This window comes from Rhinopithecus roxellana, chromosome 20, assembly GCF_007565055.1.
Source record: "Rhinopithecus roxellana isolate Shanxi Qingling chromosome 20, ASM756505v1, whole genome shotgun sequence".
Lineage (NCBI taxonomy): Eukaryota > Metazoa > Chordata > Mammalia > Primates > Cercopithecidae > Rhinopithecus > Rhinopithecus roxellana.
The window spans coordinates 31,119,729-31,147,691 of NC_044568.1; the positions used below are offsets into that span (position 1 = coordinate 31,119,729).

Genomic DNA, 27,963 nt, shown 5'->3' on the forward strand with positions numbered 1-27,963 from the left:
GGTGAGATTGGGGCTGCTGTTTTATTCTGTGGTGTTTACCTGGAATAGAGCTATTATTATCTAAAAGTTTTTTGTCTTTCTAGGTTGCCTAGTCCTTTTGTTACAGCAGCTTTTTTTTAGGTGTATGTCTGTTGGTGTACTGGATTGCTGGCTTCTTCAGCTCCAAGTCTAGGGATTATGAAGCAAAAAGAAAGGAACCTACCACTGTGTTGGTGTTGTTTCTTGGGTCCTGAGGTCCCTAGCTGGTCTGTCTTATTCTCTCCACTTTTCAGTCTTATGGTTGTTTTATATATAATGCTCACTGTTTTTGGTCGTACCTAGCAGGAGGAATAGGGACATCTACTCCATCATCCCAGAATGGCAGGCTCCTCAGTTACTTTTTAATTGCCAAATTATCTGTTCCTTTTCATAACATATTTTGAATATGACTTTCATTTGCTACATGACTACTGGTTTAAATTGTTCTCCTTTACAAATTTTATGTGATTCCTGATAGTTTGATATTTAATTTTAACTATCTTGCTGTAGATATTTTTTAACGTAATCACCCCTAATCTTTTTTTGCACATAACCCCAAACTGAAAATCTCCTAGAAGTAGGCCCAATTAGCACATTTTTAAAGTCCTCTCTACAGAAGAGTTAGATTGGTGTATACATATGATTCAGGCATATGTACAGGGTTAAGTAATAAATGTTTTCTCTTGGAATACTACTGCTACCAGAAAATTAACTGAACATACATGCAGTAGATGTGTTATCAATGGTTATAGCAACTCTTCTTCATCGATGCTGTTGTGTATTAAATTATTCCCAAATGGTTGCTGAAATAACTATAGAGGTTTGAGTGAATCATTTTTGTTTCCAGAGTGTCTTGCATAGCATTGGGAAAGAAATTCTTAATACTCTTATGTTTTTTGGTGCCATGAGGTGTGAGAGAATAGTGTCATGTTTGATCTTTCTGGTTACTCTGTTTGAATGACACTTGAACTGGCTGCTAATGTTAACGTGTGTGGTAGGGAAAGCCATTGTTTAATTCATAGAAATGATTTTTAAGTTGGGTTGGGGTATTTTAAAACTGGCACGTTTGGAAAATGTGGGATCTTGTTTCTATCCTCAAATTACAATATTTTACTAAATTCAAATACTTTTCTCCAGCTAATTGAGTATCTGAGAGAATGGTCATTTTGAATAAGTACATCTTTCAACAAAATTGTTAATGACTTTTTTTTCTTGGCAGAATCAGAAAACATTTATCTAGAATGAAAGAGAGTAGAGCAAGAATCAAGTGTTGACACTCTTAGCCTGTGTGTGTGTGTGTGTGTGTGTGGTTTTGAAAGTGATAAATTGTCAACAACTTGCTAGAAATGGAACAAATGGAAATGTTGATTAAAAATGGCTGATAAAACTTACCTGTAAAATACTTTATCTTTGTGCTGTACATTTGTACTGTGTTAAAGGCTAAGAAGTAATTGTAGTAATCTCTTACAGTCTTGCCTTTTAAAAACTGATTGTCATTATCTCAAACTGTGACTCACAGGGTGCCGGTATAGAAATCTACCCTGGGAGTCAGTGCACCCTGAGTGACAATGGGATCCATCACTGCAAGGAAGGGATCCTCATTAAGGTGAGCATTGGCCAAAACACCCACTTTTCAACAGATAGAATGGCTTCACCTACAAATTATGCTTTATTAAATTGTTGGGTTCTGTCTTCTGGTTTTGAAAAGCAAGCAGTATACACATTTCGATAATATCAGTAGTCAGTGATTGGAATCTCTTGTGAGAATGCTTTGTTACCTATAGATCTGCAGAAATGACAGAGGAAAGCTGTGTCACTAAGGGCTCAGACTGCTACAACATGGGACGAAGCATAGCTTTTCTCCTTTATTTTTGGAATAGTGTGAATAAAGAAGATTTTTAAGGCAGGAAATGTTGAATATGACAGTTCCTAAAACATTTGTTTTCAATGTCACAGGACTTCTTAGATGAACATTATGACATTCCCAAGATATCCATGGTGAATAACATAATACATAATAATGAAGGTTATGGTGTTGTCTTGGTGAAACCTACAATCTTCTCTGACCTGCAAGAAAATGCTGAAGATGGAACTGAAGGTATGTTTAGTAATTTTTAATATAAAAACCAGACATAATTTATTTCAGCATTAAATGCTGATTAAGGATCTGAGTCTTCCTCTGTTCCTTAAAAAAGGTTGTTGGGATATGCTTGGGCAGAGAGAGAGAGAGAGAGAGAACCTTGATAAAGCCATAACATTATAGAATGTGAAAGAAACTTTCAAGGTCAACTAGCTCAACTATCATTCAAAATCTTGATGTTGTGGTTTCTGTGTAGTTCCCTTATCATGCTTAGCTTTGTTTTTTTTTGTTTTGTTTTGTTTTTTTTTTTTCTTTGAGACGGAGTCTTGCTCTGTCGCCCAGGCTGGAGTGCAGTGGCCGGATCTCAGCTCACTGCAAGCTCCGCCTCCCGGTTCACGCTATTCTCCTGCCTCAGCCTCCGGAGTAGCTGGGACTACAGGCGCCCGCCACCTCCCCCGGCTAGTTTTTTTGTATTTTTTAGTAGAGACGGGGTTTCACCGTGTTAGCCAGGATGGTCTCGATCTCCTGACCTCGTGATCCGCCCGTCTTGGCCTCCCAAAGTGCTGGGATTACAGGCTTGAGCCACCGCGCCTGGCCTCATGCTTAGCTTTCAATGAGGGTGGATGTGTGATAGCAACGGTGGGTATGTGATAGCAACGGTGGGTGTGTGATGCTATGGTGGGTGTGTGATAGCAACAGTGGCTCCTACTGGCATTTGTTAAGGCTGAAGGCAGTGAAATGAATGTACCAGTTTGCAGGCTGCATTTCCTGGAGGGGATAGTGGAGTTTACCTCTGTTTTTATTGGTGGAAGTAAATGCCTTCCTGTCACCTGCCATTCTTGGCAGCAAAGGGGAACTAACTCAGTGGAAATCTGTGAACTTCAAGCTATGAGGTAGATCACTATCAAGCTTTGATGTAGGTGAGGAAAGTTTAAAGCAGTTTATTTATTTAATCAGCTTTTTCAGGTAGAAAGAGTTTAAAGGGTAGTCTTTGTCATCCTTCAGGATCTGCTCCAGTTACATCTCTGCAAGTTCTTTATTTATTCACAGATCTCAAAAAAGTAAAATCAAGGTGTCAGCTGGCCAGGACTCATCTGAAAGCTCTGGGGGCAGACTCTGCCTCCAGACGCATTCATGTCATTCATTGGCAGAATTCATTCCTTTAGCTCGTGGGTCTGAAGTCTCCATTTTCTTGCTGGCTGCTGGCTGTTTGCTGGGGCTGGCATTCAGCTCCTAGAGCCTGCTCTCAGGTTCTTGCCTTGTGGTCCCCCCATCTCAGCAACAGAGAACATCCCTCAAGGCAAATCTCATGCTCTGAATTTCTCTTGACTTCCTCTTTTGCAACCAGCTGGAGAAAACTGATAAGCAATCTTAATTACATTGTAAAATTACAATGCAAAATTCTTCTGCCATTTTATAGCCATGAAAGTAATCCCAGGGGTGGGGATCATGGGGCCTATCTAGAATTAGCTGCTAGATTGGGACTTCATTTAGAAAAGTGGCGCTATCTTATCAGTCTGCATCCTAGCTCCTGACACAGTTCTTAGCAGATAGTCAACTATCCAGGAAATGTCTGTTGAGTAAAAGTGATTCTGGGATGAAAAGGGTGAAGGAAGAGTTCAAAATTGTTGATCCTGCCTGAGGTTCAGGGAACCTTGGCATAGAAAGCAAGGCAGCTGCTTGTTGAGAATCTTATGGCAAACAATTTGTAAAATCCAGTTAGAGGACAGCAGAAATCCTTACTGAAAGAAACCTGAAAGCTCTAACAGACTGTGTAGAAATACATGTTTTAGTTGGGTTAGCTTGTATATTTAACTTTGTTATTATTTGTTTGTTTCTCCAGAAAATAAAGCACTTAAAATTCAGACAAGTGGAGAGCCAGATGTGACTGAAGGAGTGGATCTAGAAGAACTGATGCAGTGTGCAACTGGTAAAATGGAGCTTTATGCAAGAACTGACCCTTCTGAGCAAGTCGAGGGAAATTGTGAAATTGTAAATGAACTAATTGCTGCCTCCACACAAAAAGGCCAGATGAAGAAGAAAAGGTTGAGTGAACTGGGGATCACTCAAGCTGATGACAACTTAATGTCACAGGAGATGTTTGTTGGGATTGTGGGGAACCAGTTCAAGTGGAATGGGAAAGGTAGTTTTGGCACATTTCTTTTCTGACAACAGTGATGTAAGTAGATAGCAAAAGACTGGATTTTGCACATGCTGCCCTAAGAATCACTGCTGCCATTGTAGTTTGCTTTAATGTCTGTGTTTTATATTTGATTATTTGGGCTTGAGTGAAAGGTAGATTTATTTCCATTTGCAGGTGTTGCACATAAAACACTCCCTCTTTATAAGAAAAATCATAAATGCATATAAAATAGAAAATATTTGGAGATTCCTATCTGAAAGTCTTGCTTTCTTCTACACATGGTTCTCTCATATTAAGCCTGATAGTAACTTTTTAGTGTAATTACCTTTAGCACTTCAAAGATGAGGAAGAAAGGAAGGGACTGCAAGACTAGTGCATAAAAATGCAATAGATGTCATATGTACAGGGTTCTTCTTAGAGTTGCCTTTTCATCCTAATTACAGTGAGTCTGATTTCCATCTTGTACTTGTCTTAAAATAAAAGCTTTTATGATTGGGAATTTATCTGCCTAATCAGACTTATTATTGAGACTGTCAATGGGATGCATTTTTCTGTTGAGCTATGCAGTCATCAAAAACAGTGATAGACAGCATAGGAAGTTTGAAGCAGAAATGAAATGTGTTATTCAGAGCCAATGTTGTCCATAGAGCATTTTTACTGTTGCTGAATGGGAATGATTAAAAACAAGGTATTTTTCAGACCAGGTTGTGGCTCACACTTGTAATCACAGCACCTTGGGAGGCTGAGGCAGAAGGATCACTTGAGCCCAAGAGTTCGAGACTAGCCTGGGCAACATAGTGAGACCCTGTCTCTACTAAAAGTAAATTAAAAAAAAAAGGCCGGGTGCAGTGGCTCAAGCCTGTAATCCCAGCACTTTGGGAGGCCGAGACGGGCGGATCACGAGGTCAGGAGATCGAGACCATTCTGGCAACACGATGAAACCCCGTCTCTACTAACAATACAAAAAACTAGCCGGGCGAGGTGGTGGGCGCCTGTAGTCTCAGCTACTCGGGAGGCTGAGGCAGGAGAATGGCGGGAACCCGGGAGGCGGAGCTTGCAGTGAGCTGAGATCCGGCCACTGCACTCCAGCCTGGGCGACAGAGCGAGACTCCGTCTCAGAAAAAAAAAAAAAAAAAAAAAAAAAATTAGCTGGGTGTGGTGGTGCATGCATGTAGTTCCAGCTATTCAGGAGACTGAGGCTGGAGGATCCTTGAGCCCAGGAGGTTGAGGCTGCAGTGAGGTGTGATTGTGCCACCGCATTCCAGCCTGAGTGACAAAGTTGAGACCCTGTCTCAAGAAAAAAAAAAAAAGCATTTTTCTCTTACCATTGCAGTATTCTGATTATAGTACTGACATAGTCAAAATGATTAACTGTACAACCTGTATTTGCTGTGTGTTCTTGGTATCATATTGTAAAACACAGCTTTTAAAAATATTTATATTTTAAAAACTGTATGTGACATTAATATGCCTAATGATTAAAATTATAGTGATGAAATAACAAAATTGAATCTTGTTATATCTTTTCAAACCCACTATGGGCCATAGTGTCAGTGTAGCATTTGTGGTCCATTGAAGAACACATGGTATTTGGTATCTGTTTTCATGCTTTAGAAAGAGTATTACATTTTTTCCCATTAAGTGTGGTTATGTTTGTTTTTTAAATTTGAGTAAAAAATAATTGTTATTTTTTGGATGCTACTAAATGTAGAACTTATGTTAGATTTATTATTTGATCATTGAAAGGTATTTTTACTTCAAAAAAATCTTGTTGCAAAGAGGTTCAAAAAGTAATGTTCATTTCTGCATCAGTTTCAGCCAAATGTTGATATTAAAACCTTTTATTCTTTTTTTAAATTTTTGCCTCTAGATGTGATGCCTTAAGATAAAAACCAATTATTCAACTTAAAAAAAAAACACTTCTTTTTTTTTTTTGAGATGGAGTCTTGCTCTGTCACCCAGGCTGGAATGCATGGGGCCATCTCGGCTTACTGCAACCTCCGCCTCCTGAATTCGAGCAATTCTCCTGTCTTAGCCTCCTGAGTAGCTGGGATTATAGGTGCCCGCCACCATGACCAGCTATTTTTTTTTGTATTTATTTTATTTTGTTTTGTTTTTAAGATGGAGCTTCGCTTTGTCACCCAGGCTGGAGTGCAGTGGCATGATCTCAGCTCATTGCAATCTCAGTCTCCTGGGTTCAAGTGATTCTCATGCCTTAGCCTCCCGAGTAGCTCGTATTACAGGTGCCTGCTACCATGCCTGGCTAATTTTTGTATTTTTAGTGAGACGGCGTTTCACCATTTTGGCCAGGCTGGTCTCAAACTCCTGACCTCAGGTGATCCACCCACCTCGGCCTCCCAAATCACATTGATTTTTCAATTTAATTTCTACTTTATCTTGGTTTAGATTTTGTAGATAAGTTAGTAACATTAATACGTTCCTTGTTCCTTTTTATAACATGGAGTTTTTCAGATTTCATTTCTATTTTAGCTTAAATCTTAGCTTATATTAATTTTTATTCACATGATTCATTATAATGAGTAGGCCTTCTTTGTTCTTATTTAAGTTATATGCAATACATTTTGCCTCAATCATGGAGTGGTAAACATCTCAAATGGTATAGCATAGGGAATTTAGGGAGTGCTCTAGAAGGGTATGGATTTGATATTTGAGATGAAAACACTGATGTGGAAAAAGGATAGCCTTCTGTGTTGACTAATTGTGTGTCCTATTCTTATGGTCCACCCTTTGTGTGACCTTGAATTTATGACAGGTAGCAAAATTCTATACCTTGATTTGAGTATTTTATTTCAGCTTCTTCAGATGTATTTCCCTTCCTCAGTTTCTTGTATTGTTGCACCATAGGTAGTAACATGAATATATTTTTAAAAACTGTCCAGAAATCATTTGATTTCAAGTGTGTATACTTCACTTTTCTGGAGTTGTAGAAGGATGGTGAAATAACCATTTTCTGGATTTTGCTTTTCAGAGGGAGATTGAAGAGAGTTCTATAAAACACTAATGAGCTCATAAGAACCATGTCATTCATGTTTCTTTGTAATTCAGTTTGTTATTTTTATTCTTATTCCTTCCTAGGAAGTACATTCCATAGGCTTTTATGGAAATTGAGCTGAAATAAATTTTGATAATTGGGCTTTGATGCAAAATTTATGTATAGCATTTAATTTTATAACATTTTGTTTTATTCTGTGATTAAATATATATGTATATGTATATATATTTTAAAGTCTTATATGTGTTGAAGTGAACATTCTCCTCTTTTTCCAGTTCTCACTATTAATAGAAAAATATATATCTTTTAAAAACAACAAAACAGGCATAATATACCAATGCTCTGAAAATTGCTATTGCTATTTTCCCTTAATATATTGCAGAAAAATATGTCTGTACATACAAATCCACCTTATTCTTTTGATAGTTGTGTTATAGCCCATTGCCAGAATTCTTTCAGTTATAAGTGATAGAAACTCAACTGAGAAAGGATGTATGAGAGTTGGTTCCTGGAACTAAACATCTAAGGATGAGAGCTTGATGACATGTCTTACTTTTATAAGGTTTCTTTACAGTATGAGTTCTCTTTTCTTTCTTTTCTTTTTCTCCCCTCCCCTCCCTTCCCCTCCCCTCTCCTCTGGTGGAGTCTTTCTCTGTCACCCAGGCTGGAATGCAATGGCATGATCTTGGCTCACTCCCAGTTTCAAGCGATTCTCCTGCCTTAGCCTCCTGAGTAGCTGGGACTACAGGTGCACGTCACCATGCCTAGCTAATTTTTATATTTTTTAGTAGAGACAGTCTTTTGCCATGTTGGCCAGGCTGGTCTCAAACTCCTAACCTCAGGTGATCCACCTACCTTGGCCTTCCAAAGTGCTGGGATTACAGATGTAAGTCACCACACTGGTCCAGTGTGAGTTCTTCCATGTAGTTAAAGGGAACAAATAAGAGTGAATACTTTACTACATTTCTTACACACATAGGGTTTTTCTCCAGTGTGAATATTTTAACGTCTTATAAGAGAACATGGAAAAACAAATGCTTTCCTATGTTCCCTACATTTGTAGAGTTTCTCCCCAGTATGAGTTGTTTCATGGTTATGCAGGTGACTGGAATGAGTGAAGCGTTTACCACATTTCTTTCTTTCTTTTTTTGAGATGGAGTCTAGCTCTGTTGCCCAGGCTGGAGTGCAGTGGTCGGATCTCAGCTCACTGCAAGCTCCGCCTCCTGGGTCTACACCATTTTCCTGCCTCAGCCTCCTGAGTAGCTGGGACTACAGGCGCCTGCCACCTCGACCGGCTAGTTTTTTGTATTTTTTAGTAGAGACGGGGTTTCACCGTGTTAGCCAGGATGGTCTCGATCTCCTGACCTCGTGATCCGCCCATCTCGGCCTCCCAAAGTGCTGGGATTACAGGCTTGAGCCACCGCCCCCCGGCCTAACATTTCTTATATTTGTATGGCTTCACACCAGTATGAGTTCTTTTACGGTTATGGAGGGAACTGGAATATCTGAAGGTTTTACCTCATTAATTACATTCATAGAGTTTCTCCCTAGTATGAGTTTAATTATGATTATGAAGGTGGCTGGAATGAGCAAAATCTTAACACATTCCTTATATTGATAGGGTTTTGCTATAGTTCGTGGTTATCAAGGGAACTGAAATATCTGAAAGCTTTACCACATTTCTTACATTTATAGAATTTTTATCCAGTGTGAATCCTTTCATGTATTTTAAGAGACAAAGGAAAAATGGATCTTTTTCTACATTCCCTATATTCATAGTCTTTTGCTAGTGTGAATTCTTTCATGTATTTGACAGGACCTGGAAAAAGTGAAGGATTCCCACATTGATTTCATTTGTAAGGTTTCTCTTCAGTGTGAGTTCTCTGATGGATTTGCAATGAATTGGGAAAATCAAAGGCTTTCCCACATACTGTACATTCATAATATCAACTTCCAGTGTGTATTACCATGTGTCCTTGGACACTGGTGAGAAATGAAGACTTTTCCACATTGTTTACATGTGTATGTCTTCTCTCTGCATTCCTCACACTCATGATTTGTGTCCAGAATTAGGTATGATACGCCTCCAAAGGGAGGCATGGCAGGTGAAGACGTTTCTACACATGCTGCTTTTACATGGCTGTGGGGCAGGAAAGTAAAATAAAGAAAAATAAAAAGAGAAAAACAAGGTTTTTTTTAGAGAAACAAGCTTTCTGTATTAGGTTGACTCATCCCAAAAGAAGTAACAGGCAAACTCCAGACCCAGGCAAAGTCTCGATAACATTATCTAAGAAGCCAGGGCTCCAAGGAATGTGCTCTGGAGAGTCTCCCAGCACTCCCTCAACATGAGGAGAAGAAAAACAAATTGTTATTTTCCTTTCCCCTATAGTGTGAGAAAACTTATGAGTTTATAGGTTCCTGTTTTCTGTAACTACTAACTCAAAGTATTCTGTTTTTCATCTAAGCAGCACAGTGAAGTCATAAGATGCCTGAGCAGGCCTGGATTGCAGCCATCTAGGCACCATAGCGAAGGTTATAAGCTCCTGCAAGGGACTTGAGCAAACCTACATAACAGCCATCTAGGCCCCATAGCAAGAGTCACATGTAAGTCTGAGTTATGAACCTATCACAGTTTGAGTTACTGCATTTGTTCTGCTTCTGTACACTCTCTTTTGCTCTACTACGCTTCATGCCACTGTAAGCTTGTTTCAAGCTAGCCAACCCCCTTTTAGAAGTGTGTATAAAAGTCAAGTCCTGTGAACCAGGGAGGTGGAGCTTGCAGTGAGCCCAGATCACGCCACTGCACTCCAGCCTGGGTGACAGAGCGAGACTCCGTGTCAAAAAAAAAAAAAAAGTCAAGTCCTGTCTTTGTTCTAGGCCCAGTCCCTTGATATTAATCCACTAGTGCACTTAATAAAATCCTCCTGATCCACCTATTGGTCTCTCCAGTCTCCTGATTCCCACAACAGCTTTACTCCAGTAGGAATTTTCTTGTTCAGATTAAGATTTGGAATCTGGCTGAACATTTCTCCATGCTGACTACCTTCTTTACTTTCACACAGTCTTGCTACCATATGGCATCTTTGATTTCTCCAAGAATTTTTACACTGATCCTTAGTGGTCTGGTTTTCTCATTTGTTTCCTATAGAAGCTATGTTTCTAAAAGTTTCCCACGTCACATTCCCTATAGAGATCCTTTTGGGAAGGATCCTGCAAAGCCCACCCCTGCAGGGTGAAGTTACAGCCACAACCTCAAAGGCCATTAGTCAATTTCCCAGCTTCTGGAGTATCTGAATGGTCTCCCAACAGATCTGCTGGTACCTGTAGGTCACAGGATGATGGAAGCCCCAGAGGAGCCTGTGGGGGTCTTTTGGAACAGAGGAGACCAAGAAGTGAATAGGGACCTAATCTGCTTTCTGTCTCTATGGATTTGCCTATTCTTGATATAGCAAATAAATGGAATCATGTAATATGTACCCCTTTGTGTCTGGCTTCTTTCAGTTAGCATAATATATTTGAGGTTCTTCCAAGTTGTAGCAACCTATGTTGATTCTATAGCTAGGCATGAGTACTTTCTTTTTATGGCCTAGTACTATTCCACTTATGTACATAAAACAATTTATTTATTCCTCTATTTATCTATTGATGGATATTTGGGTTGTTTCCATCTTTTGGCTGTTAAGAAAAACGCTGCTTTAGGGAGTATAATCTTAAAGTTTTCTGCCTTTCCAACTGACAAAGATTAAAAACATTTATATTTTAAATTACTTTGATTGTTGTAAGATTTATTATTTGTACCAGTCACCAGTAAATCTGTTCATGGATACTCAGATTCCTTGATGTGGACAAGAGCAGCCATTCTGATGATGGCCATCAACCAGTGAATCTAAATATGTGCTGGGAACTTTTTGTCTCATCCTGTGTTAAGTGCTATAGATGGTGGGACTTCCAAAAGAAACATAAAGAACAGTTGTTTATTACTTTACCTCACCCATTGCCCCTGCCCCAGAATTGCATGGGATACAAGAAATATGAGTTTGTTTTTAAGCTATTGATTATGAACCTCTTGATTTTTAAACGTCTCTTATGAGGCACATGATCCTCTCATGCATTATCACAGTAGTTGCAATTCCACAAAATTTCTTAGCCTAAAATTTGCTAGACAGAATAGCCTTTAGCCATTATCAACACTTGCAGAATTCTGGGCAGTCATATTTCCAATGTTGACTTTCCATGCATTAATGGAAGTTGTCAGCTGCTTCTTAAAAATTTATTTTAGGCTGGATGCCTGTAATCCCAGCATTTTGGGAGGCTGAGGTGGGAAGATGGCTTGGGGCTAAAAGTTTGAGTCCATCCAGGGCAACACAGCAAGACCTCATCTCTAAAAAGTTTTAAAAATTTGGAAGGCATGGTAGCATGCATCTGTGGTTCTGGCTACTCAGGAGATAGAAGTAGGAGGATTGCTTGAACCCAGGAGTTAAAGGCTGCAGTGAGCTATGATTGCACCACTGCAATCCAGCCTGGGTGACAGAGTGATGCCCTGTCTCTTAAAATCACAGGCTGGGCACAGTGGCTCACGCCTGTAATCCCAGCACTTTGAGAGGCCAAGGCGGGTGGATCACCTAAGGTCAGGAGTTCGAGACCAGCCTGGCCAACATGGTGAAACCCTGTCTCTACTAAAAATACAAAAATAAGCCAGATGTGGTGGCAGGCACCTATAATCCCAGCTACTAGGGAGACTGTGGCAGGAGAATCACTTGAACCCAGGAGGTGGAGGGGTTGCAGTGAGCCGAGATCATGCCATTGAACTCCAGTCTGGGTGACAAGAGCAAATCTCCATCTCAAAAAAAAAAAAAAAAAAAAAAAAAAAAAAAAAAATCATAAATAACTATAATGTATTATGCTTCCTATGAGAACAATGCAAAGATTATTTCCATCCACCTTTGACATCATCCAAACAAATAGGCCTGAATGCAGAAAAGTCTTAATTTTGGATGTAAGCAAATAGAACCAGAAATATCTGAGATTCTGGGATGTGAATGTGTTCATCTGAAAGGGTTAATGTCATGGATCCGTTCCACCCAGATTCCCCTTTATCTAAGTTTTCTCAAATGTGTCCACAGTCAAACATCAACCATTTTAGTCGAATTTCAACACAAATGAGCTAGAGAAATCTTAGAAATTTGACCTGCTTACCAATTGGCTACTAATATAGAGTCTCCCACTTCCTTTGGAAATTGTTCCAATCGGGACGATTCAAGACCAGTTTTTAGCCAAGATCGAGTAATAGGTCTCAGGTTTCCCCCATACCTTACCTAGAAGACTGGACAAGATACCTGAGACAACGGTTTTCCAGATGTTACATAACAGACAACACAGGGCGATAATACCTAAGAAGAAAACTGAAAAAGTAAGTTCTACAATTACACCAGCTTAGTGCCTAAAGGCAGATTCCAGGCCTCAGTACAGGGAGTGGAGATGAAGCCCGGTTAATTCACTAAGTCAGGGAGATAGAGTCAGAGTTTAGAGGCCAAGGCAGCCAGAATTTGCAAAACAGAGCACTGGAAGGGAGGGAGATGCACAGACAGCACCAGAAACCTGTAGAGGGTCCCCTGTGGTATCGCTTGAGTACCAATCTGCAGGTGTCTAGCTTGTAGATGGCCGTCTTCTCCCTCTGCCTTCACATGGTCTCTACTCTGTGCCTGTTTGTGTCCTAATCTCTTATAAGGATGCCAGTCACATTGGATTAGGGCCCACCCATAAGGACTCATTTTACTTTTAATATACAGGACTTGTCTCGAAATACAGTCAGATTTTAAGGCACATAGGTTAAGACTTCAACATAACTTCAATTTATGAATTTTGTGAGAGACAGTTAGCCCGTGACACCTTCCTAATGTGGACAGTTATTGGAAGCCAGATTAAATTTATGAAAAATTGGTACTGAAAATATTTCAAAAGTAACATTTTAATAATTTTCAGGTCTATATAGTTAACCTTGAGCTACCTACTTTAAGATGTTGCTAAATAGGGCATGCTTTATTAAATAGGTATTTTATTTTTGATTACTGCATTGTTTATTTTTTTACACACTTAACAGATTTTAAATCAATTAAATAAATATACTGCATCTCCTTTATGGATAAATCATGTGCCCAGGAGACCCCAAAATCTTGATGACATTCTGTGAAGTTACACAAATGTATCTAAAGAAACATATCTGTTCTTGTTCTGATTTCAATTCTAAATAAAAATCCAATTTCAAAATCAAGAATTATTTTAATCCAGGAAACCTTAGAACTGTTACACATGTAAAGCCTTGTCTCTGAGAGCCTTTTCTCCTCACCACTGCACCACTCCACAAATCTTAGCTGGTGTGGCATGGCATTGCCCCCAATCACAAGAACCTAAGAGCTCAGCCCCAAGATCACCACCATCATGGGTTTGCTCAGCCTTCAGTCTGTGTGACTTCAGCTTCTGGGGTAGGTACAAGGCAATCAAAATGGATGAAGAAACACTTCAGCAAAGCAATCATGATTTGTCCACAAAACAGTGAAAAACTGTAATGTAAAATTAATCCAAACATAAATCTAACACCGTTCTGCATTTCTTGAACTTGGTTTTATATTTGCACAGTGTTCTTGGTCACCCACCAATATTTTCTGCGTCTTTCTGAAGAACTTAATTATTAAGTTACTAAACCTGCTCTTTTGACCATAAATCAACAGGATTGTGATTAGAAAATTCACATAGTACTCTGTGCAGGGCACTTGACAGTGTGGCGAGTGTAGTGCAATTAAAGATGGGATAGAAGTCTCTGACTTCTGAACTGGACACAGGAGTTGTCAAAGTCACCAGACAAGGCAGTGAAATGGTATGGTCAGAACTGAGGAACGTCATTTCCTTGGAAAGTCTTACAAATATCTAAGCACTGCCTGAAGTCAACTGAATACATTGCTCCATACACTTCCACAGAAATGGGTAACTGGCACCCATTCATTATGATCCATGTCATCTCTGTCACTACTTCCCAGGCAGTGTCTCTGTCCCCCACCCCGAGCTTCAGGCTGTGTTTCCAGCTGCTGCTCTGCTTCTGCCATCGATGCTGCCTGCAGCGGCTGGGTCCCTTGCTGGATGGCACTGTGGGCAACCTGCATCCTTTCACAGGGCACATGGTTCTCGTGCCTTTATGGAGCACACATCTTGGCAAATAAATGCCTCAGTGCAGGAGCCACATGCAAGGCGTTTCCCTTCTGTGTCTTCTTTTGTGATCTTGAGGTGGGACTTGGGTTTGAAGGCTTTGTCACTCATGTGGCATGCAAACTCTTTTGTTAAACTGTGAACTCTCGGACAGTGCTTTAAGTAAATAATTTTCCACACAGCTCACAACTGTAGGGATTACATCCAGTGTGTGTGCATCGTATGTGTGTGTGTATCTTTTTTTGTTTTAAGATGGAGTCTCCCTCTGTCACCCAGGCTGGAGTGCAATGGCGTGATCTTGGTTTACTGCAAACTCCGCCTCCTGGGTTCAAATGATTCTCCTGCCTCAGCCTCCCAAATAACTGGGATTACAGACACCCACCACCACGCCTGGCTAAGTTTTGTATTTTTAGTAGAGATGGTGTTTCACCATGTTGGTCAGGCTGGTCTCAATTTCCTGATCTCGTGATCCGCCTGCCCTGGCCTCCCAAAGTGCTGTGATTATAGGTGTGACACACTGCACCCGGCCGTGTGTATGTTTTGAGACGGAGTCTGTCTTGGGGCCCGTGCCGGGGGTAGTGGAGAATGAACAGACACAAGAGACAAAGACAAACAGAGAACATGGCGGCCGCACTTAGAGCCTCCGCCTCACTTTATTTATACTCCATAAATCCCACGTCAGCAAAAATAACACAGTGCAAAACAAACTTTCTGCACCCAGATATAACCTTCTGCTTAGTTCCTTGTCTCTAAGTTCTTTCTTATTTTGTCTGCCTTCTTGGCGCCTACTAGAGTTCATTAAAAGTTCAACTAAAGATAGTATCCTTGACTACTGGAGTTCATTAAAAGTGCAACTAGCTAGAGATACTGTCCTTGAGCCTTATCCATTCTTAGCATATTGTTTTCAATGGCCCCTGCATTTCCCCCTTTTTTGTTTTGCCTCAATCTAAGAAAGGTAGCCCATACTTGTTCCTGTTTTTTCCTTTGTTTTGGGATGCGACGGAGGGAGCATCAGATTACCAGGAGAAGTAGACTCAATCCAAGCGCCCAAAGCAATATACTTCCAGAGATTGTAGAAATCCATGTTTTCATCTGGGTCCATGGATTAAGAGCAGTAAGGTGTTGACCCAGCTCCTGCATAGTAGCTGCTCCGGACAATACATGTAATTGTTGTTGAAATGCTTCAGAAATGTTTCGAGTGAGTTCTTGGATGTCCAAACTAATATTTGTATGGCCTATTAATAATCTTCGGATTTCGGTCCAATTCTGAGAAACATTAAAAGACACAGGTGTTACGCAAAATTGAGTGGAGTTCCAATCACATTGCAATGTTATTCGAGTACTGAGGACAGTGAGCTGATCTCCAAGCCACGTTAAGGCTTGCTCCATGTTGTCCAATCTTTCAGCAAGTTGGGAGTCGATGTTCCGTTGTTGCAGCCACAACCAGTGAGACTGTTCGTGCCATTGCTGTACAAATTCAGCATTTTGTATGCCTTGATGTAGCGCGAGCCCTGCCACAGCCGCAGTGGAGGCAATGGCAACAAGGCTCATCACCAAGGCAATTATAAGTCCAAGGGCACGACGGGTCCGCTGAAGGGAAGTCCAAATATAAGTCTCAAGAGGTGATGCCCCCCACGGTCACGTAAGGTTGACAGGTAGCCAAATTTCCTTATGAGCCCTGAGGATATAAATATCCCCCGTAAAACTGCGCCATCAGGAATGATTGAGGCAAGACAAAAATGTACAGGTATCTTTACAATTAACAATCCCCGTATCATTATCCCATGTTAAATTCCCTGCTAACAATAGGTAAGGCTTTCGGACACAAGCAATAATATATATGGAGACATTCCGATATAATTGAATATGAAAGGGGTTATTCGGGTTAGAAAGATTAAGGGACATATTCCCCACAAAAGTACTAATAGCATCACCTGCAGCTAATAACTTCCAAAGATGACTTTGTACTTGTAAAGAGTATTTAAGATGAGGCATAGGTGGCGACAAGCCTCCTTCACGCCATACCAAAGTTTCATTACCATCAGCAACGATACTTTTATTTACCCGGTGCCATTTCAAAGGTATGTGACTAAATTTTGTTTGAAAATCACCGTGCACACTCCAATCAATTACTTGCAGCCCATTATATTCTAATAAAATCCGGGGCTTAGTTCCCTGACAATGTTGCCACTCCAATACCTCAATATTAGGGGAAACCTCTGGAATAGGACACAAAGGTAAGGAACTAGGAATAGTCTCATTAATATATACAGTATGATTATAATGAAAACTTCTAGTTACAATAATAACAGTATTGGCAGCCACATGGCTATGATTGTAGCGAACAGCCCAAGCTTCATGCGATTTCCGGAGACAATGAGGACTATTTCCCATGCAAATCGGAAGTCCTTCCACTCCAAATTGGTATATGCTGTTTATTATTCCTGTTTCCCGTTCTATGTTGTCCTTGTCCATATAGGGGGACGGCATCCAAGTAGTGTCATTGGTGAAAACCTTAACTTCTGCCTCCCCCCAGGCGACTCCCTGATACAAGGGTGGAAAGGGAATATAAGTCCAATATTCATACAAAGCCTCACTAAGGGAAATAAGTCCCCCACTGAGGCACATCCAACAAAGGAAGAGATGCATGCTGAGCCCAGTTTTCTTTTCAACAGGGTTTCAATCGCCTTGTAGGAAACCACTCAGGTCCGCTCCCTGTAAGGACAAGAGCATAGCCCCGTCCCTGTTTTAGAACTTGCCCCTGTGCATACTTACCTTCTTCATTAGGATGCCAAACCTTTAAATTATCGGCGGGGACTATTGTCGAGGGAGGTGAGGAAAGATGAGTTATGGCAGCGGAGTCCTGCAATTGTCTCCATTGATTCAAAAAATTTAAGGTAAACAAAACCTTTAAAATCTGATTTCTGGGGGACTCATTTCCCCCTTTTTTGTTTTAGCAGTTGAGTTTTTAAGGTTAAATTTGCGTGCTCAATGATGGCTTGACCTTGACTGTTGCCCGGGATACCGGTGAGATGTTGAATATTGTATTGCTGTAAGAAAACTTGTAACTTACAAGAAACATAGGCAGGGGCATTATCAGTTTTAAGTATTAGAGGAATGCCCATGATGGCGAAACAAGCTAAGAGATGAGTAATAACAGAATCGGCTTTTTTAGATGGCAAAGGAATTGCCCATTGAAAATGAGAGAAAGTATCAATGGTATGATGAACAGACTTTAATCGTCCAAAAAAAGGGACGTGTGTGACATCCATTTGCCAAATCTGATTAACTTGAGTACCTCGCAGATTAACCCCAGGATGGAAAGATGGAATGCTCAAAGGAGCACAAGAAGGACAAGCTGGAAAAAGAGAATGAGCTTGTTTACGAGTTAAATGAAATCGTCGTTGAAGACCAGAACTATTAGTGTGATGTAGAGCATGTTCTTGTTCTGCAGCCTGTAGGTGGCCGATTAAAAGCGAATCAATCTGAGCATTACCATGAACTAACGGTCCAGGAAGTTGAGAATGAGAACGAAGATGAGTGATGAATAAAGGAGCTCGACGTTGGCTCAAAGTAGAAGACAACAAAGAAAAGAGTTTTTGAAGAGAAGAAGTAGCACAAAGAGGTAGAGTGGCTTGAGAAATATAAGAAGTAACATAGACGGCGTATTGAGAATCACTAACAATGTTACAACTGGTGGAAGGGAAATCAAGTAAGACCATGAGAATAGCAAACAATTTTCCCTGTTGCACCGAGGGATAAGAATAAACTGTAACTCGAGATTGATGAACACTCCAATATTCAGCTTTACCACTACTACTAGTATCAGTGAAAAAAGTAGGACCTTAAACAGGAAATATAGATATTGGTGAGAAGGGCAATACAGAATGCTGCCTAAAGAATGAAAAAATCGGAGCCTTAGGATATTGGGTAGAAAATTGTCTGACAAATGAAGCGCAAGCAACTTGCCAAGAATCAGAAGTGGCAAGAAGATAAGTAATCTGACTATGAGTAAATTGAGAAATAATGAAGGAAGGATTTCCTCCCCAGAGTTGTCGACAGCGATGTCGTCCTTTGATGATTAATTTAGCTAAACGATCGATATAAGTAGTCAAGCGTTTAGATGTTTTGTTGGATAAAAAAATCCATTCTAACGGCCGATTTGTTTGATGAATCATGCCTGTAGGAGAATATAAAGTATGAAATAAACAAAAGGAAAGGGGAACGTCGGGAAGGATATAATGTAGATGGGCTTTTTGAAGCTGCTCTTCTACCAGCTGGAGTTCCTGTAAAGCCAAAGGAGTTAAATGATGTGGGCTGTCCAAGTGACTGTTTCCTTCTAGAATAGAAAAAAGATGTTGTAACTGATACGTTGGTATTCCTAAAACAGGACGCATCCAATTAATATCTCCTAAAAGCTTTTGAAAGTCATTTAATGTTTTTAAATGATCACATCGAATTTGAATCTTTTGGGTCGAATATTTTGTGGTCCCAAGGCATAACCTAAATATTGAATAGGAAAATCCACTTGAATTTTTTCTGGGGCTATATTAAGTGAGTATAAAGAAAGCTGAGTTTGTAACGATGCGAAAGCATCTTGCTGCTTTTCTTTAGTAGGTGCAGCAAGAAGAATGTCATCCATATAATGATATAAAAGAACAGAAGGGTGACACTTTCGAACAGGATCCAGAGCCCGATGGACAAATTCTTGACACAAGGTAGGGCTGTTTAACATTCCTTGAGGTAAAACCTTCCACTGATATAGAGAAAGTGGCTGAGAATTATTAAAAACAGGGACAGAGAAGGCAAAACGCTCACAATCCTTTTGATCCAAAGGAATAGAGAAAAAACAATCCTTTAAATTAATAACCATGAGCAACCAATCTTGAGGAATCATAAAAGGGTTAGGAAGGCCAGGTTGTAAGGATCCCATGGGTTGAATACATGCATTAATAGCACGAAGGTCTGTTAATAGTTTCCATTTACTTTTTTTTTTTTTTTTTTTACTTACACGAAGACAGGGGAATGGAGAAGTACTAGGCTCTATATGGCCTAAGGATAATTGTTCCTGAGCCAAGTTTTCCAAGGCCTTAAGCTTTTTATGTGTTAAAGACCACTGTTTAATCCATATAGGAACATTAGTTTTCCATGTCAAAGGAAGGGCTTGAGGCTGCTGCACAGTGGCTACATGTTTAAAGATTTTTCAAGGGGATTGTGGCCCATGCGGAACATCATATTCTTGGCAGAATTAGAGACATGAGGAATAGAAACAAAAGCTCCAAATTGTTGCAATAAATCTCGGCACCATAAATTTAGGGCAATAGGAACAATATAAAACTGAACTTGGGCCACTTGACCATCTGGCCCTTGGCAATTTAAGGATTGAGAACTTTGATACACCTCAGAGGCGGAACCTAATCCTGTAAGAGAAACAGCAACAGGCCGTTTAGGCCACTGCAAAGGCCATTGATCAGAGGCAATAATAGAAACGTCAGCTCCAGTGTCAACCAAGCCCTGAAAAATTTGTCCCTCTACTTCGAGGGGAAACAAGGGTTTTTATTGAGTTACTAAAGTTTCCCAAAAAATATGTTTACCCGTGCTTCCAAAACCTCCGGTTCTTTCTTGCCTCCGTGAAGGAAACTGAAAATAGGGTAGTACAAGGAGTAGTGCTATTCGCTGCCCCTCTTTCAGGGATATAGGTTTATGAGCCTGAGCCATAATTTGAATTTCCCCTTTATAATCAGAATCTATAACACCCAAATGAACTTGTAAACCCTGTAAAATGCTACTACTTCGTCCTATAAGCAATCCAACAGTATGTGGAGGTAATGGCCCAAAAACACCTGTAGCCAATTTAACAACTCCCATTTCTGGGGTGAGTTCAACAGCCTGTAAAATCGCCACATCAGCAGCGGCACTACCGGAAGTAGCAGAGAAAAGCTGAGCTACTAAAAATTGGGAGTTAACATAGATTGAATGGCTTGCTGATGCTGGACTCCCGAGCTGACTGGAAATTGCAAATGAAGAGGGCTTGTATTGTTGTTGGGGCCCCAAGCTGAAGGGCCCCTCTGCAAGTTTCCCGATCCGGAAATGAGAGAGTTACCGTTTTTATCCACCTTAGAGTGACATTCATTAGTCCAGTGTCGTCCTTTGCCGCAACGACGACAGGGCTCAGTAGGAAGCTTTTTAAATTCTACTTTGGAGGAGTCACTCCTATTAGAGAACTTACGGCACTCCTTTTTAAAATGACCGGTCTTTCCACATTGGAAGCAAACTCCCTTTTTTCCCATGAATGCCTTAGATAAAGCTCCAGCAAACAACTGAGCGTTGTAGGCAGCCCCTCCCACTCCTGCACAGGCTCTAATAAAATCTTCTATTTGTAAGTTTCCAGTAGCTTTTAGAGGACACAACAACCTCTGACATTCCTGATTAGCATTCTCAAAAGCTAGTGTGGTTACCAGGATTTTGCCTGCTGCCCCGTTACCCACAGTCTTTATTACAGCATCTTGGGGCCGAGCAACAAAATCAAGATGAAGTTTATTGGCACTCTGCAAAACCTTAACAAAAGACAAGGCAGCTTTACCCGATGATTCTACTTTACACCAACCCTTTAAAAACAGTCCTTTAGCTTGTGATAATGCCATATCATCGAGTCCAGATTGAGCCGGTACGGTAGCAAACTGACCAGTATCTGTTAATTGCTCCTCTGTTGGCCCTGGAGGATTTTCAGCAGCAATACGGCGGGCCTGTTTTTTAGCATCTTCCAGCCACCAACTGCGTAGCTGAAGCCACTGAGAGCGGTCCAAAACAGCCTTCCCCAAAGTCTCCCAATCAAGAGGCAAAAACAAATTCTCAGAGGAGAAAGAATCTAGAAGCCCCATGACAAAAGGAGATTGAGGGCCATAATTAGCAACAGCTGCCTTCATTTCTTTAAGAAACTTAAATTGAAGAACATTATACTGTACATTTATACCTGTTTGGATGAACGGAGGCAAGATGGCGCACTTCCGGGTTCTTCATCCCCCCCAACTTTTCCCGCGCGCGCGAAAATCCAGCCGGTGACCCGGGAAGGTGCAGACCAACTAGGCATGCGCCAGGTGATGTCAATCTGAAGAGACCAAGATTTACCTGGTCGCACCTGTGGAACGCCCCCTGACACGCCCGTGCCCCGCCTATTGCCCTCCCACTCCTAGAAAAGCCGCTCCGGAGGCACGCCACGCGCGGCCTTCCTCAGTCCTCCACTCCTGTTGGGATGTCAGGACTGTGGGAACTCCGTCTGAGAGCTGTACGGGTGACTCTGGGGGCCCCTTTTGTCGGGGGGCCAACAGACCTCTCCCTACCCACCTTCTTCCCTTGAAGCTAGGTGACCAAAATAAACTTGCAGTTTCGCTCCTACCCTTGCCTAGTCGCTGGTTCTTTTGTACCCGCTCTGGTGGTCTTAGAAAAACAAAACAGTTGGTGCCGAAGACCCGGGAGGAGACCCCTCCTCAGGCCTCTAAGGGTTGAGGAACCTCCTCCTGCTCCCACGCAGCAGACGGACCAGGACCTGAGACCCGCTTCCCTCACTCTCACGGCCTCTCTGGGGTAAGTGCCCTTGTCTCCTCTTTACCTCCCTCGGCCAGAAATCCTGCGCAGGTCCGGGGTCCATTTGGAGCCACTAAGTGGCTCGGGAGACCCGTTCAGGACGGAGACGTCCGCCTGAAGGTAATCTCCACTTAGGCTTCAAGAGCCTCTCATCTGTCTCTGCTGGTTCCAAAGGACGCTTTGAAGCCAGGCAGGGATCCATTCCCATGTCCATTGGGTCCATTGTGTCGGTAAAGAGGAAACAAATGGGAAACCCCCAGTCCAAATTTCCAAAGAGCACCCCCTTAGGGTGCCTCCTAGCCAATTTAAAAACCTTACAGCTTGAACAAGACCTTAGGAGGAAGCAGTTAATTTTCCTTTCCACTGTGGCGTGATCAACCTCAGCAATTTCTGCCAGCGGCTAGGCAAGTGGTCTGAAATTACGTACATACAAGGCTTTTGGGCCTTACGCTCTCGTCCCGACCTGTGTAGCCGATGCTCTTTGGCCCAAGTTATGCTAGCCAAGGACGCCGGCTCACAGGAACCCGAAAAAGAGGAGTCCTCATTCCTTTCTCTTCAGCCGGAGGATCTAGGGTTTCCCTCACTTCCGCCCTATACTTCTCCTCCCTCCGCTTGGACTCCTCCTTCCTTTTCCTTACCTACTAGTAATCCACTCAGTCCCGTGCTTCCTTCGGGGCCCCCAACTGGCTGTCTTGAGTCTCCTGTCTCTGCACACACCCGCTCTAAGTGCCCTGCTGATGCCTCCACTCCTGCCCCACACCCTCCTACAGTGTTAGCACCTTTGCGAGAGGTGGCTGGGGCGGAGGGGGTAGTCAGAGTGCATGTCCCTTTTTCATTGGCCGATCTTTCCAAAATTGAAAAGCGTTTAGGGGATTTCTCAGCTAATCCCACCGTCTACATAAAGGAATTTAGATACCTTTGTCAGGCCTATGACTTAACTTGGCATGACCTCCAGGTTATCCTAACCTCCACCCTAAACCCTGAGGAGCAAGAGCGCATCCTAGTGGCCGCCAGGCAGCACGCCAACCAACTACATTTAACTGACGCCACCATCCCACTAGGGGAGCAAGCAGTCCCCTCGGCAGACCCGGACTGGAACTATCAAGCAAACCAGCCTGGGCGCCGTAGGCGAGACATAATGGTTCAGTGTTTGTTGGCTGGTATGCAAACAGCCTCAAACAAAACTGTAAATTTTAACAAATTAAAAGAAATTATTCAAAATCCAGAAGAAAATCCAGCCGCATTCTTAAATAGGCTGACTGAGGTTCTAACCCAATATACCCAGTTAGATCTGGCCTCCCCTACAGGGGCCACCATTTTGGCGTCTTATTTCATTTCTCAATCAGCTCCTGACATTCGTAAGAAACTTCAGAAGGTAGAGGATAGTCCTCAGGCACCAATACAAAACCTGGTTAAATTAGCCTTTAAGGTCTATAACTCCAGAGAGGAGATGGCTGAGGCAGTGCGACAGGCACGCCTCAAACAGAAGGCCCAGCTCCTAGCAGCGGCTTTACGGCCCAGTTGTAACCCCAGACCAGAAAGCACATACTCCGCAGACTCCAAGGCTACAAAAGGAGTCTGCTATAAGTGCGGCAAGGCGGGACACTATGCCAACAGGTGTCCGCAAGGTCCCCGAGCCCCAACGCAGCCTTGCCATAAGTGCAAGGCGTCAGGACATTGGGCCAATGAATGTCCTAAGCCTCATCCACCAGCAACCCCCTGCCCTGCTTGCCAGCAGGGAGGACACTGGAAGTCTGATTGCCCCACCCTGAGAACAGGTGCTGCGTCTCCACGTGACCCCCTTTCCCAGGATCCTGGGAGCTCCTTCCAGCTCCTACATCTGGACGACGACGACAACTGAAGGTGCCGAGACTTGGGGACCCCCATCACCCTCGCCGAGCCGCGGGTAACTCTCTTGGTAGCGGGTAAGACAATTGATTTTTTAATAGATAGCGGGGCTACCTATTCTGTTTTGCCGTCCTTCTCTGGACCTAGCCTTCCATCCGATATCTCTGTAGTAGGAGTAGACGGAAAGCCATCCACCCCACGAAAAACTCCACTCCTTAATTGCTGCCTGGCCAACAACTACTTTGCGCACTCGTTCCTCATTATACCCTCATGCCCTACCCCCTTACTAGGCCGAGACATCCTGAGCACCTTAAAGGCCTCCATATACATTCCCACCAACTCATCCACTCCCCTTCAACCCCCTCATGACCTGTTGCTCATGCTTTGTGCAAGTGCACAGGCTCCTCCTATGTCGCCCCCACCCCCCATCTTCCCTATTTCTGTACACCCTCAAGTGTGGGACACTTCCACCCCGGTCATAGCTGCTCACCACCCACCAGTTCTTGTCAAGCTCAAAGATCCCACTCGTTTCCCAAACCACCCCCAATTCTCTCTCTCTCCGACACATCTACAAGGTTTAAAGCCAATTATCACGCGACTACTTAGCCAACATATTCTTGTCCGCACACATTCCCCCTGTAACACTCCAATACTTCCAGTTAAAAAGGCAGATGGAACGTATAGGTTAGTACAGGATCTTCGGCTAGTCAATGAAGCCACCCGTCCCACGCACCCTGTAGTTCCCAACCCTTACACCCTTCTGTCCCATATCCCCACCAATTCTACTTATTTTACTGTGCTAGACCTTAAGGATGCTTTCTTTACCATACCCCTACACACAGACTGCCAGTTCCTTTTTGCTTTCACATGGGAGGACCCAGACACATCTCCAGTGGCAAGGGACACTCCGTGACTACACTGAAAATGAAGTCTCATTTTATACTTATATTGCTGTTTCACTCATACACTCAGACCTTTGCTAGTCCACCTACTGTATGGCAATTTTTTTCTCATCACTGAAACTTGGCCATAAGACAGCCGAACACACTCAGTAGTACATAGTTCTGCCAGTTGTCTTCCTTAAGGCTATTTCTCGTGCTACTGCCCAATCCTTCCTTTCCGTTATTCAGCTCCAAATTCATCCTGAGGTAATCATACTCAGGCACCCAATGGAGGCCAAAACGGCCCCCATTGAAGGCTATTTCTCGTGCAACTGCCCAATCCTTCCTTTCCGTTATTCAACTCCAAATTCATCCTGAGGTAATCATACTCAGGCACCCAATGGAGGCCAAAACGGCCCCCATTGAAGGCTATTTCTCGTGCAACTGCCCAATCCTTCCTTTCCGTTATTCAACTCCAAATTCATCCTGAGGTAATCATACTCAGGCACCCAATGGAGGCCAAAACGGCCCCCATTGAAGGCTATTTCTCGTGCAACTGCCCAATCCTTCCTTTCCGTTATTCAACTCCAAATTCATCCTGAGGTAATCATACTCAGGCACCCAATGGAGGCCAAAACGGCCCCCATTGAAGGCTATTTCTCGTGCAACTGCCCAATCCTTCCTTTCCGTTATTCAACTCCAAATTCATCCTGAGGTAATCATACTCAGGCACCCAATGGAGGCCAAAACGGCCCCCATTGAAGGCTATTTCTCGTGCAACTGCCCAATCCTTCCTTTCCGTTATTCAACTCCAAATTCATCCTGAGGTAATCATACTCAGGCACCCAATGGAGGCCAAAACGGCCCCCATTGAAGACTATTTCTCGTGCAACTGCCCAATCCTTCCTTTCCGTTATTCAACTCCAAATTCATCCTGAGGTAATCATACTCAGGCACCCAATGGAGGCCAAAACAGCCCCCATTGAAGGCTATTTCTCGTGCAACTGATCTCTCTCTAAAACTCTTAACCATACAGCCACTAACTGATCCCTCTATGTCCCCGTGTCCTTGGTCCCCAGTCTAACTCTATACAGCCAGGCAGAAGTAGCAGAGCTTTTCCAGCAACTTTCCATGCCAGTACGCCACTCCCGTCAAAACGGGCTGTTTTTCCTCCCTCTAGTTATTGGAATCAGCTGAAAGCCTGGCCTCCCTGCAGCGCCGAACTACCTCAATAGCCTAAGTAGCTGTCCAAAACAGGCAAGCCCTAGGCTTGTTTACAGCTGAAAAAGGAGGCACTTGTCTCTTCCTTAGAGAAGAGTGCTGCTATTATGTTAGCAAGTCAGGCCTAGCAGACACTAACATTCAAACCCTCAAATGCTTCCATACCTCGTTCCTATACTAATACTGTGCTTTATTTTATTCTTCATCCGTACATCCAAATGCCAACCATGGGCCCCGACCTTAACAGCGCCCCTTAACAGCAGGAAGTAGCCAGACAGACCACGGCGCCCCTTATCACTATTATCAATAAAAGGTTGGACTGTTTGGATGAACGGAGGCAAGATGGCGCACTTCCGGGTTCTTCATCCCCCCAACTTTTCCCGCGCGCGCGAAAATCCAGCCGGTGACCCGGGAAGGTGCAGACCAACTAGGCATGCGCCAGGTGATGTCAATCTGAAGAGACCAAGATTTACCTGGTCGCACCTGTGGAACGCCCCCTGACACGCCCGTGCCCCGCCTATTGCCCTCCCACTCCTAGAAAAGCCGCTCCGGAGGCACGCCACGCGCGGCCTTCCTCAGTCCTCCACTCCTGTTGGGATGTCAGGACTGTGGGAACTCCGTCCGAGAGCTGTACGGGTGACTCTGGGGGCCCCTTTTGTCGGGGGGCCAACAGACCTCTCCCTACCCACCTTCTTCCCTTGAAGCTAGGTGACCAAAATAAACTTGCAGTTTCGCTCCTACCCTTGCCTAGTCGCTGGTTCTTTTGTACCCGCTCTGGTGGTCTTAGAAAAACAAAACAATACCCCCTTGAGGAAATTGGTCATTAGGACCAAAAGGTTGCCTAATAATGGGGAACAATTGTAAAGGATCCTCATCCTCTGGAGAATCCAATACCTTAATTACAGCTTTAGCAGTAGAAGCAGGAACAGCAAAAACCATGCCTAAATGAGGCAGCATTTCCACCGGTGGTGGTGGTGGTGGTGGTGGTGGTGGAAAACTGTCCTCCTCCTCCACCTTAGGTACTGATGGGGGTGGATGAACCACGGGAAAAGTAAAAACAGGAGTGGGTGGAGGAGAAGGTTGAGGGGGAGATAACTGCAATTGTAAAATTTGTTGTAACAATTGAACAACCGTCTGAAGCTCCTTTTGAATTTCTGATTCCTTTTCATGAGACAAATTATCACACAAAGGACCTTCTCCCTCAGTTACAGAATTATCTTTAAGGAGGGGAAATGGCTATCGGAGACTTCAAAGACTCCTCATCCCTGCCTTCCCCCTTTTCAGAGTCTGCCTCTAAGAGCTCCAAAGCCTGAGTAATAGAGGCACAAAGGGCCCACAAAGGTGCTGACATTACATCGCCGAGCTGATGCGCTTGACGAAGGGTCTTAACAACCTGTTGCCACTCTCGCTTATTTAATTGTACTTCAGTTTGATATTGAAACCAAGAGCAATGTTGTTCCACATGAGCAAACAATTTCCGCAAAGTTCTCTCTTTTACATCAACCCCAATCGAAAGTAAAAGCCCTTGTAATAACCTTAAATATTCTGAGGCCAAGGAACTGGAATTCCCCATAATGAAAACTTAAGAAGTTTCCCCTTAATGATTCCCGGGCTTTACCCGCTCCTCGGGGGTTCCCCTTCTTGTTCCCCACTACTCACCCTGTGCACCCTGCTCGCTGCGCCACTTCTTGGGGCCCGTGCCGGGGGTAGTGGAGAATGAACAAACACAAGAGACAAAGACAAACAGAGAACATGGCGGCCGCACTTAGAGCCTCCGCCTCACTTTATTTATGCTCCATAAATCCCACGTCAGCAAAAATAACACAGTGCAAAACAAACTTTCTGCACCCAGATATAACCTACTGCTTAGTTCTTTGTTTCTAAGTTCTTTCTTATTTTGTCTGCCTTCTTGGCGCCTACTAGAGTTCATTAAAAGTTCAACTAAAGATAGTATCCTTGACTACTGGAGTTCATT

General features: G+C 42.8%; 1 protein-coding gene across 1 annotated transcript in view; it reads left to right on the forward strand.

The window, feature by feature from the left end:
* The window catches only part of SHCBP1 (SHC binding and spindle associated 1), a 48,392-nt gene extending 43,324 nt beyond the window's left edge, over positions 1 to 5,068 (forward strand). The window contains exons 11-13 of the mRNA XM_010354852.2: positions 1,538 to 1,624; positions 1,975 to 2,116; positions 3,942 to 5,068. Of these exons, the coding sequence (XP_010353154.1) occupies positions 1,538 to 1,624; positions 1,975 to 2,116; positions 3,942 to 4,267 (555 nt within the window). The 3' untranslated portion in view covers positions 4,268 to 5,068. The remainder of the gene's footprint in view (positions 1 to 1,537; positions 1,625 to 1,974; positions 2,117 to 3,941) is intronic.
* The last annotated feature ends 22,895 nt before the right edge of the window (positions 5,069 to 27,963 follow it).